The sequence below is a fragment of the Diadema antillarum genome, unplaced genomic scaffold (genome assembly GCF_040938485.1).
Source record: "Diadema antillarum isolate AM-2024a unplaced genomic scaffold, OU_Dant_1.0 scf00000159, whole genome shotgun sequence".
Lineage (NCBI taxonomy): Eukaryota > Metazoa > Echinodermata > Echinoidea > Diadematoida > Diadematidae > Diadema > Diadema antillarum.
Window position 1 is genome coordinate 488,397 of NW_027271048.1, and position 12,768 is coordinate 501,164.

General features: G+C 39.0%; 1 protein-coding gene across 1 annotated transcript; it reads left to right on the forward strand.

The window, feature by feature from the left end:
• Window positions 1-3,027: 3,027 nt before the first annotated feature.
• LOC139722156 (bcl-2-like protein 2) lies at window positions 3,028-6,346 on the forward strand. Its single transcript, XM_071633465.1, has 2 exons — window positions 3,028-3,728; window positions 4,362-6,346. The coding sequence occupies exons 1-2, from the start codon at window positions 3,087-3,089 to the stop codon at window positions 4,479-4,481; spliced, it is 762 nt and encodes a 253-aa protein (XP_071489566.1). The 5' UTR covers window positions 3,028-3,086; the 3' UTR covers window positions 4,482-6,346.
• The last annotated feature ends 6,422 nt before the right edge of the window (window positions 6,347-12,768 follow it).

The following is a 12,768-nucleotide window of genomic DNA, read 5'->3' on the forward strand; positions in this document are numbered from 1 at the left end:
CAATATGAATGAGAAGCTTTACTGTTATATGAAAATTTCTATTAGGACACAGCAGTTCATGCAACATAAGTGATCAACAAGAAAAAACAATCAGTTTTTGGTAGTATGCTGTATACAGATATTCACAAGAAATTTTCTGTTCAGATGAAAATATCTGTACATCTCAATTGTAGGTATTTATCTGACAAACGATAACATTTTGGCAGTATTCTGCATACTACTGTTTCTTGTTAGCAAGTACTAAACATCATCTGTAAGACTACTAATATATCATGACAAATATCATGACTTATTTTACCATTGTAGTCGTCATACAAAATGGATTCTGTTACAACGAATCAAAGCTGTGGATGCACAGACCTTTAAAGAAAAAAACATGGTCATTTATACTGTCTGAGGGAGAAGATTGTTAACTTCAAGTTAGTTCGGACTCAATTTCTGTTTGTCAAGAATTTTTCCTTATTCTGACTGTTATCTCTTGATCCTCCGTCAATGAATCTGGCAGGGGATGCAGCTCTACCCAGAACTCGTCTGCCAATATTTGCAACCCTCTTCCAGCCTCCGTCATCTGATGTAGCCGAGACATTTTCCTCTCCAGTTCATCTGCGATCCTGCCCAGCTCCAGACCAGTCTCACGGAAAATGGTCCGCCTCCCTCCAGGGATCATAGTCCCGCTCAGGTCATGCACACATGTAAGTCTGGGTCCCCCTCGTGAAAGGCAGGGACGGTGTTCCGTGTCGCGGTGAAAGTAGTGGGGAAGGTCCTCCTCGGTCCCACTGACTCGCTCTGATGGATGATCAGTCCTGTTGCACTGTAATGAAGATTCTTGAGAACTGAATCTCGTTGTCATCTGGTTGCCACGCTCTGCGTGATGACCAGAGCTCGACAATGACGATGATGTCGTCAAGCCGTCTGTTCGAAGCTGATGCACCATTTTGGTCAAGGCTGGCAGGTGCGTTCTTCTCTGCACAATACCAACACCAATATATGACCAGCCTGTATACCTGACGGTCAATCAGAGGACAAGAAAAGAACTGAATAAGGAACTGTATGGGACTTTTCATGCTCGGGACAAATTTTGATTAACATCAACAATGTGTCCAATAGACCTTGTTTATGATGCATTCCATGGGCTACAGAATGTACAATCCTGATGTTGTGTGGCATGCAAATGCAATTAAAAGTAATGGCTATGAAAACTTTAGAGTGGGTAGATTTGTTCGAGCCATTATAGGTTTCCAGAGACCCCAACTCTCCCGTTTTCGACGGGAGATCTCCCGCCGAAAACCCATTTTTGCAAAATCTCCCGTTCTCCCGCTTGAGATCTAATTCCTCCCGCCCTGGCTCTGTGTCTCCCGTTGGAAATGATTTCTTACTTATTGCTACCGTATGTTGAAAAAATAAGCCTTAGATAGCACCAGAGAGCATCTAGAACCCTAGGAACTTCGCGCTTCGCACACATGAACTTGGAGTCTCCAGTCTGCTAGGGGTTTCGGGCGGGAGAATCTCCAGATCAGAAGGTGCTTGGGGTTGGAGTCTCTGGGTTTCTGAAAAATATATTTAGTAACTTTTGTAGTGTTACTTTGTGACACAACATTTGATCCTGGAACAATTGCTCCGGTCTTATTTTCTCCAAGGACTTCGACTTAGGGTAAGGGTTGTGATCGGGCTTTAGGTTTTATAGTTTGATGTGAGGATTATAGGATTAGGGTTAGGGTTATGTTTGTGGGTAGAATTAAATTACGTTTGGCTTAGCATGCAGATATTCCAAGGGGGCAATTGTTGATGGCGCAAATGTCATGGAACCATTTCTTTTGTTGTTGTTGTTGTTGTTGTTGTTGTTGTCACTGTGGGGGTGAACAAAAGATATTGCAAAATTATCATAACTCCAATGAATCCGTAAATCTGGTGCAGCACACAGTATGAGAGTTACTACGGACACAAAGGCAACATGTATTAAGCAGTGTTTAAACGAGATCTTCCGCAAGTCCATACACATATAAATTACACACGGTCGTACTGAACAACGAAATCAGATAGAGAGACTTTACATGCACCACACATCATTTTACCGTGGCAATAAGGTTTTATTTTACATACGTTCTCGATGAATTAGAACATGGGTATAAGTACTCACGACTGTTTCCTCAAATCCACACACAAAAAAACTCAACAGCAGACTACCTTGATCAAGGCACAAGATAGAAAATATGGAGTGTTCACCGCTTCGAGACCAGTAAAATTTTGCCAAACTTCTGCCACCACTGCAACTTCCTTCACGAATATTGCACGACACAATCGTAAGGGATTTTCCCGTATCGTGCAGAAAGACATGTTCCATATTCACAATATAGTACAACAGCATGCCCGGGGGGACGGGGACAGCGTGCTGAAGTAAAAGAAATGTATTTCGAGATAGCATAGGACACTCTAAAAAGTATAGATTCTAGCATAGACAGTCAGTTTTCTCACAAGAATCTTTTGGGTTGTCTTCAAATCACTGTAAACATCTGTAAAGTACGGTAAGCCTGAAAACATGACTACGTCCTTCAGGAAATTTCTCGATATACCTATTTCAGTAAATGGAATATTCTATCCTGTTTCGGACTAGTAGACTTTGCCAGACCAATCAGATTGCATGTTTATTGTGACGTCACAGCATAGCGACGTCATCGGTAAATTTTAGTCATCGTTGGGACTCGTGATAGGCACGAATGGCCGAACTGATACGAACACTTACGATTTTACTTTCGTATCGTGCGCTTGTGTCTCTGTGAGACGACCGCTGATAAGAAGGCCAGCCTGACTGCGGAATTTTGCAATACGAATCGTTCAGCGAAGCTCGGTAACCAACAGCACAGAGGAAAGCTTGTTTGAGTGCTTAGTCACCGTACTACTCTACCACTAACCTCGGATACTACGTACACGTACTACCTTCCCATCTAGCTCTTCGTACACAACCACATCACATCGCACTCTCCGTACTCACGACCAACTCGTCAGTTGATCGGCGAGGCAGCACAGAAAGGGTTGTGTTGCTGTTTGACTAGCTGTTTGGTTGCTGGGTTAGGGCTTGCGGCTTTTGAATGTGCGAGGAAAATCGTACAAGTGAAGGAGAGCAGACAGGCATTTGGTGCTGTCTTGGATGGCCCAGTGGATGTGAAAGACCAACAGCCATGTCGGAATCAATTCTCGGACACCCTTCCCCTCAAAAGAACAGTATTTCTAAACTGTTTTTCAACGGTGGCGTCACCAAGGAGCAGCCGCCTAGTCCGGATACTGAACTGAATGGGGGTCAATGCTTGGCCTCGTCGTTAGAAGAAGGCGAGTCGGGGTTTATCGCCAGACAGTTGGGGGATGATTATATCGGCTACAAAGTTGGCAAAACAAAAAATCGTCGTCCACCTTGCCTGCATGCAGAAACACTCAGGAGAGTAGGGGACGAAGTCGAGGAGAGATATGCCATCACGCTGAATGGACTTGTAAATAATTTGGAATATGACCCGGAAAAAGATGGCGAGGAAGCATTTACAGCAAGTCTGAATGCCATGTTCGAAGAAGGTGCATGTAACTGGGGACGTGTAGTGATGGTTTATGTCTTTGCAGCTCGTCTCGCGAAATATTGCCAAGAACACGGAAAGGGATATCACGTAGGAAAGTTAGCAGACTTTGCAGGGAGATACGTTGCAACTCGATTAACCCCATGGATTAATAAGCAAGGAGGATGGGTAGGTATTTTGTTAGGGTGTTTTGTCTTCTTTTTTTCTTGGTGGGGGTGGGTCTTTTTGAGAGTTGCATGACCTTTCTTCAGTGTGTAGCGATACAGTGTAAAGTTAACATGTTAGATATTGAACTGGGTAGATAACAATGTACTAGTAACGTTAACACTTAGACCTCTAACTTACATCATGTAACAGGGTTCTCCACTCTGGTCTCTACTTGGTCATGATGGTCTGTGGTGAATAGCACTGTAATATTTTGATAAGTCTTGTAATTGTAAGCCATTCAAGTTCAACACTAACTTGTTATGTGTTAAAAGTTCTAGTCTATTGTATAGTTTTGTCAGTCATGTGTGTGTGTGATTTAATCTTTCAAGAACCAAATCGGGTGACTTTCTGTTAACATGGGATAGATTTTGTTTACTTTCTATTCTTTTTTAGACTCAAGGCACTAGATGGTCTAATTATTGCAAATGGTAGTCTACACGGAATACACCACAGATACTCTGCATCTGGTAGAAATCTATAGATCTAAATGATAAACTGGTGAGTGTTAGCTATCATTTATATTTAGAGTGTATTTGTAGTTTAACACTGTACTAACAAATGTGATTTCCTTGTCTTTTTCTGTCTCATTTACAGGACAACTTCAATGAAAGCTTCAAAGCAAAGGACTGGAAGGAGAAGGCAGCATTCAATTCTCTTCTTGTCACAGGAGCCTTTCTCGGTGGTCTTGCAGCGTTGAGATTACTCATGAAATAGGGACACGTCTGCCCCCATAGACTTTTAAGATAACTGAAAGACATTCAAACCACGAGCAAAACTTTTGTGGCAAATTTCAGACAACCCATTGCATTGCACAATTCTTGGGTGTACAGTACATTCACATGACCACTTTTCTCATGTAATAAGCAGTTAATCAAGCATGACGACGTAACTCCGGAACTTCTGCTCATGCAGCGGCCCTAAGCTGAACATTTCTGGCACAGACCTACCGACTACAAGCAGCGACTGACAATAAATTTCTGTTAAGTGTACAGTACTACTAAAAGTAACATTAAACTCTCAACTGCCTATTGTAGAAGTTAAATGTACCTGTACCAAGTGTTCATCACATTTGTGGAGAACTCTACTGTAACTTGTACCTGTCACTTTTGTAGGATCAACAGTCTGTAATGCAGTAATTCATAATAATGCAAAATACACTGCCATGAGAGCTTTCTTTGGTAACTGTGCTATGCTACGCATTTGGTTGTGAATTCATTTTATCAATATCATCGTAGAATCAAAAGTTTGTTGTTGACCTTGATATATCCCTTTAAGTAAATTTGTTTATGAATAGAGAGTGGCTGAAAAAATACAAATGCATGATGTAGCAAATATCTACATTTGCATACAGTGTAATTTTTGTAGCACCTTGGTCTTCTTTGTCCATTATCCTACAGTTATGTTGGCCATCAACTTGCATCACTGCAGCTATAAACAAAGTTGGCCAGTAAGAACAGTTCCACCTATAACATTGTACATGTTTTCAATGAGAGTTAATGTTTGGGACATGTGAAATCTATCAGTATTCTGCTGTACTCTGTAAAGATTTATTGACAAACAGAAATACTGTTTCTGCTTTTCTTTCTCGGACAGTGGTTCGCATGCCAAAATGAGGTCAGTGTGATAAGTCTGAAATATCGCATAAACTTTATGCACAGAGAGTTTGTGACTCATCTGTGTAGTCAGCTACACTGTACAAGTGCGCCTTTGTTTTGGCTAAGTGTCAATGCTGTGCATTTTTGCCAAACATTTTGTTTTGTAAAACAATGCAAGAAGTTGTTGAGTTGTCAGGCTTGTGATGCAATTCTCAAAAACAGTAAGCAGAAGGGAAAATAGAAGAAAAAAAAAATGCTTCTTTAACACCAAAGGAGCTAATGTTCCAGCAGCTGATGATAAGTATTTAATATGATAACAGTGAATATTATGTTTTGATAGTGAATGTTGTGAAGTGTGATGTGATGTGATGTTTTCCCTCCACGTAACTATTTTTGTTGTGTCTGTGTGCAGTTTGCTCATCATCTGCCCAGCAGGAGTGAGTTGACTAGATTTTTTTTTTCTACTCTACACGTGGAATAGCTCTGTTTCTACTATCATTTGTGTCTTGTAATACAGATCTACTATTGGCAAGGGGTCCCTTCCTCCTTTCAGTGTGCAAGAAGTTGTGAAATGCAAATGGTACCATTTGCTTTCAGTGATAAAATTTCCCTGTAGCCTGTCAGCTGACAGTGAAACGCACAGTGAGAGTTCAGGTGGTTTTTTTTTTTTTCAGTTCTAAAATTTAAGTTCCATTTTGATGTCCAGGTACAAGATGTAGTGAAAACTTTTGGTTTTGTCTGTTCAATGTATGCGCTTCACATTTTTATTTGTCTGTTACACAAAGGTTGCATGACATCACACATGCATTTTGTATGGATTTCATCAAATCAACAAAACTGAATGTATGTTGTGTAGTGAATTTATGTGGTATAATGTTGGTACATCTCTAAGACATGCTCTTTAACCTGTTGAGGACGGGCTGGTGTTGCTACAACATGCATTTGCCATAGGTTCTTGCCAGAGTATACTCATGACTCGTCCTCAACAGGTTAATTTACCAATCATAATGTCAATGAAGGAGAAAAGAGATTTGTTTTCCAGTTCTGCCCCAGCACTGAAGTTCATTGTTCATACAATGTATGTGTTTGGTGCTTGGCCAATACCATGTTTGAATTGCCTGTGATCTTATGTTGGCGTGCGGGTTTGAAAGCTTTCTTTTGTACGCATGACTACTTCAGTAAATCTTGGCTCTTTGATTTGAGCTGTACTTCATCTAATAGCAACTTCCTGTCCGACAAACAGAAACAAGAGAACTGAATCAAGAAGTGATGATATTATAGGTATGCCATTGTTGCTCTTTTCCACTGGCTTGTAACCCTGGTCAAAGTGTGAAATGAGTCAGGTTACTGGTAGGTTCCAAGTGCTTTTACAACATCAAAGCCATATACATGTACATGTACCAATCCGTTTCATTTTCGTACATGTACATGTACCAAGCTGTTTCATTTTTCTGTCATGGCTCACATCATTAGTACGTACATTCATTTACATGCTCGAAGGCATAGGGTATGCATCCAGTGGAGAGTAGACTTGTCACAATCCTGTTATCAAAGATATATTTTTAATGTGTATAAGAGAATAAATATATAAATAACAAAAAAATGGTACTTTGTGTGTATGTTTATATGATTTGACTGCCAAAACACATAATATACTATGTACATCTGTAATGGTATTTTACATTGTATGCGTACAGAAGTTCGTGAAGTTAAGGTTCCATTAGTAATCAAAAAAGTTCTAGGTAAATTAGGGCGTATACAATGTATGTACATGTACATGTACATTGTACAATAGTGTACATGTACAGGTGTATAAACTTGCATTGTACATTTACATGTACAGATGTATACAAATGAGCAGACATGTGGTTTGGTTCAGAAAATGTGCATACATTGTATCATTACAAAAATATCCATTAGACATCATTTGACAAATTCTTGCCAAAAAAGAGGAACTACATTCTAGTGCATGGTTTGATAATTACAGCTGTATGGTTGGTTAAGGGATACGGGGAAATTGATGTGCTATTAATGCCACTGCAGTAAACAGAAACACACAACTATGTACAACTTCCTTTTCCAAACCCCAGTGCCTTTTAGTTCAGTAATCTGTGGAAAATTTACAGTATTGACAGTAGGTACACAATGGACGGGTTGGCCCTGTTGCACGTTCCTACCCCAACTATGCATGTGTACAACCATCCTGTCCTATACAGTAGTACACATGCAGTCAATGGATAGCACTGTGCCCTGTGCATAAAGGATTGGGTACATTGTATTCACGAGACACATACCATTGCTAGTAGTATACCGTAGATGGTGTACATGTATTGGTACTGCAGCTAGAGCCTCGGCACAATGCACAATAGCCCGTGTCAATAGTGTGGGAGATAAGACCTTCTGTACCGTGCATGGTGTGTGATTTTGTGAATGCCATCTGCTGCCCTACCGTTTCAGTTGCTGTACCTTGCCATGATGCTATGGACTTTGTACATATGCTTGGATGGGGGATTGGTGTTTACACTTCACAGAGCGGAGTTTCTCATTCACTGTACTATACATTGTAGCTGTAGAGTCCCCCCACATTTCTGCACATTCATTGAAGGCTGAGAGCTACATTGTGTTCATTCATTTCATATCTCTCCTTTTCCTTTCCCCACCGTCTACAATGTAGTTCCAACACGACTTCAATATCGTAGTATGGATAAGACTTCAAAATGGCCATAAAGATAACATTGTACAAGTACATGTAGGGCTCTTGATGAATGGTGGTAGGCCTCACTCGTTTCTTTTTTTTCTTTATGTCCAGCTTGTAAGTCAGTTTTGCATCTGTTGGGTGCATACAATGTACTTTCAAGTCTCAAGAGAACAAGTTTATAAACCGCAGTGGGCTTTATTACTCCGCTATTATTGAAATTACATCAAAGGGAACAGCTAATAATCATCATTTTAACTTTGGGGCAAAATATAATTTCGTATCACTCCATTGATGAATGGGAGTATTGTAGCAAAGCAAAAGAAGGAAGTTCTTAATAGCTATTCAAATGATCTTTTTCCCTCCCCTTTCTTCCCCCTCGTCCGCAATGATAACCGATACACACTCGTCACACAGACACTTTTGTTCGAGTGCAGTTTCAGGTCTTATGTTTCAAAATGAAACTGGACCCCATCTACTTTAGTCGCCTTCCTGGTGCAGTTTCCAGAATTCTTTGCACGGGATGTTACGTACAATAAGATGTAGTTTCAATTTCTCTCTTCCTATAGTTTTCTTTGTGAAGAAGAACAAAAAAAAAAACAACAACCAAGCACTGATATATTTAACTTCTGAGTACAGTGGATTATATTGGTGAATTTCCCTTTGTTACAAAGTTGATGCACTGATCTATATCAGCGTACCAGTAAGTGTACAACCTTCTTTGAAAATTTTATTTTTGAAAAGGACATTTCCCTCTCAGTTTTAGTTTTCTTACTATAAATGTAATGCAACACGGGATATATATACATGTAATACATATATATATATATATATATATATATATATATGTATATATATATGTATATATATATATATATATATATATATATATATATATATATATATATATAGCATCAATAAACTATTAATACATCTCTGCAACTACAAAATCCGTTTTACTGAAAATCTGGTATGCCTTGTTCCACAGGGCAATGGTTTGAGTAAAGCCTTCATCTCAAACAGTTTTGAGGTACAATGTATTCACAAATGGCACGCTAGATTTCTGTCTTTTTCAACACTTCTCCTTCTCTCTCTTGCATAAAAAGGAAGTGACCACTTCCTCTTTCTCTAATACTGTAGGAAGTCATCACTTCCTCTTCCTTTAACAGAGAGGGAATGCCCAGGGGGAGGGAGGGTAAGGAATTGAGGGAAGTAGATTTGTCATTTATGCACATAACATGAGTGTGTAGGAGTATGCAGCTGTAACAGTTTGACTAAAATGTTCCTGTTGATGAATGGATTTGTTTTCATAGAAGGAAGTTAGTGTGCAGATATTTAGCCCATTGTCCAATAAGAGCATTCAATTTATCTCAAAGTGTTGATGCTTCTTACGGCCTGCATTGTTGCCATTAAATCACTTGCCATCAAAAAAAACACAAACAAAAACAGAAACAAACAGATTTTTATAGATTAATTGTAACATTTAATATGTAGGCCTAGCATAATCTTTGGTATATCTTGCTTCTTGGACTCGCCTACATGCCTATATAGTGTAAGCGTTTTTCTCTAAGTTTGTTTTTTCCTGGTATTTCATCAATGCTATTAAATCAACACTGATCATTCAGAACATACAATGTACAATGAGCATCAGAATTTTACACAAACAGTTCCAAGGCTGTTTATGAATTCAAAAATATGAGTGCTGTTTACATGCATTTAAAAATACCATTCAGCATCATGTTAGTGTGTAGTCAACCTATTGGGGGTATACAAAGCGTGTGCATGGCTACTCCACAGTCCTTTCTACTCTTGCTTTTGGTCAGAAATTTGGATTCTCCTTTTATATCCATTATACAGGGTATAAATGGTGCAGAATGGATGAGCAATAAGGTATAATAATGGGTGTGTGTATGTGGGGGGGGGGGGGGGGGAGCTGAGGTAGATGCTGGGGACCCAGGGGGTATAGGCTGGATAGATCCTGAGTCAACTTGACAGAGTTGGAGTCACATTCAAGTTAAATAGTTAGTCATAACTGATAAGTATTCATAGAAAAAGAAAAAGAAAAAAAAAATCATCTTTTTTTTGTGTGTGTGCCAAGTCATGTGAATGCAGAATATTGCATTTACAACAAACACTTCATGGAAACTAGATATTACCCACATCAATACAGTAAGGCATCCCGTTTTGGGCCAAGTTACTGTGTGTGTGTGTGTGTGCAGGGGCGGATCCAGGAATTTCGTAAAGAGGGGGCGTGTTTATAAAAATAAAGGGGGGCGCACGCACCCCTCCCCCCATTTTTTTCTTTTTATTTCTTTTGTTTCAACGAAAAATAAAGGGGGGGGGGCGTGCGCCGGTTGTGATCCTCCCTGGATCCGCCCCTGGTGTGTGTGTGTGTGTGTGTGTGTGTGTGTGTTTTGAATGGCTTTTAAGGTAATGCTACATTATTCAAACTTCAGAACGGAGCAGGCTTGACAAATTCCATGCACACATTGAACGAACATAGCCCTATTTTTAATACTGCAAGCATGATATGAATGATGGCAATGAACAAATATTATATTACACTCTGTGTGATATGAGGAGCATGTGTGCTTTATATTGTAGTTTTGTGCGAGATAGAAATGTTTTTTTTTTTTCTGTGTACCGCAAATCATTTCCTCCAGTTGGGCAGTTTTGTTTTTGCTGTGTGTGTTGTCTTTGTTGTAATTCGGTGCAAAGTATTCAAGGTTGGTCATTCCTGTGGTGCCTATTTTTGGTATGTGAAACTCGCAGTTAATTATCAAAGTTATAAATGTTTAAGAGCTACAGCTGTACCAGTAAACATGATTTTTATTTTGAGGGACTTCCTTTTCCTGGAATCATTTCCACCAGTTCTGTTGAGTTTTGATGTTGACAAGACGAGTTTCAGGGTCTTCAAGAAATGTGATTTTGAAAAAAGAATGTTTTTGAGTGTGAAAAAAAGAAAATACATGTTGTATTTGTAATGTGCACAATGAGTGTGACTAGAGATATTTTGATGTATTATGATAGAGCAAACAAGTTATGATTTTTCAGGAATGCTATAATGTCGGTCTAGAACAGTAGATTTGGAGGAGTTATTTTCCATACAACTCTTGCAGATACAATGACATATATTATAATGTGTATGTATGAGTGATGTACTGTCATCAGAATTTTGTAATTGCTGTTCATGCTGTATCAAAATCTGTAAAATAAAAGATGAATATTATATATTCCAAGAATACTTACAGTATTCCCAGACTGCTTTTGTGCCTCGTATCTTATTCATGAATTATTTTCAGATTGTGCAATATCCTCTGTTGTGTAATTTAACACAAAACAGTAGAAGAGTGGCATGAATGAGCGACACATGAACTATGGGAGTGTGATTCATCAAACGTTGTAATACATATTGAGTGCATATTATCTTGCCTGTGAATGAGGTTGCATAATAATCTGAGAGGTGAATATATATATATATATATATATATATATATATATATATATATATATATACATAAACATGTACAAGTATAGGATGCTTCAAGAGAGAAATACACAGAGAGAGACAGAGAGAAGGATGTGAGCAAAGAACGATGAAATGGGGGGGGGGGGAATCAAAAGCAAGATGAACATAATTGAACCACAGAACTTCATGTTCGATGCTTCAGCTTTGTCTTATCTTCATTATGATTATAGTCGTCTGTAGGCCTACATGGAATGTTATGTAGCTGCTTGTATATAGTTATTTTCCCTGTAGTGTGGGCTGAGTACATAACCCTACGCGCGGGTGCTACGAGCGCACAATGAGCAGTTTGACACCGTGGCAAATGCCAGTGCATGAAATGGCAATCAGTGCGAGATTTGTGCATAATTTATGCGGGGAACCCTTTAATTAGCATCACAGGAAAAGCCCTAAAGCCATTTGGGGACATTAAAGGGGCGCATAGGCGAGAACCAATAAATCGCGCCGCTGTATAAAAAATAATGGTCCTTTAGAGTTCAATGTGTGACATTCGTGCAAGCAAATCACATTTTGGCACTGTAGACATTCTCTCGAAATCCTCTAAACTAAACCGTCATGACCACGAGATATAATCACAGGATATAATGCTCTTGTTTGGTAACATCTGCATAGATAGTGTTTAAAAGTTAACATGCCATCCCCGATTACAGTTGTAGCATGATATTACACGCATGCACGGAGCAGACCTACAGGTCTATAATTATGATAAACTGAATTATTAATTGTATTATAGGGGCCTAATCATTAAAATACATCAAAGTTTCTTTGAAACTCGGACGTGATGTAATGTTGTTGATGGACACAACATCACTAAGAATATCTGCACTGAATAGACCGAGTTTATTGAGACGTTGACTGAATGGGAACTCAATGTAATTATTTCTTTCTTGTCGATATGAATAATTTACTATTCCTCATAGACATTTTTTTTTGGCCAATATTAATATGACAAGTGATAAGACAATATTTCCAACCAAACGTAAGGACAACAGAAAGTTATTCCAATAATGAAATCGGATATTTACATAGCCCAGCTACATTTACCATTTACCGGATCAATAACATAGTTATGGAGAGCTTCTGAAAGAATGTATCTCTTTTTCGAAATCTCTAATCCAGTTGGCAATAAATAGACCAGTAATTTTCCACCGTATACTACTATATTGCCAGGCAGGAACGTCTAGT

Excerpts from the sequence above, each read along its gene's own strand:
- LOC139722156 (XM_071633465.1), top strand. The coding sequence starts at position 3,087 with ATGTGCGAGGAAAATCGTACAAGTGAAGGAGAGCAGACAGGCATTTGG. Across the intron at positions 3,729-4,361 it reads TTAATAAGCAAGGAGGATGG|GACAACTTCAATGAAAGCTT; the intron begins GTAGGTATTTTG and ends TCTCATTTACAG.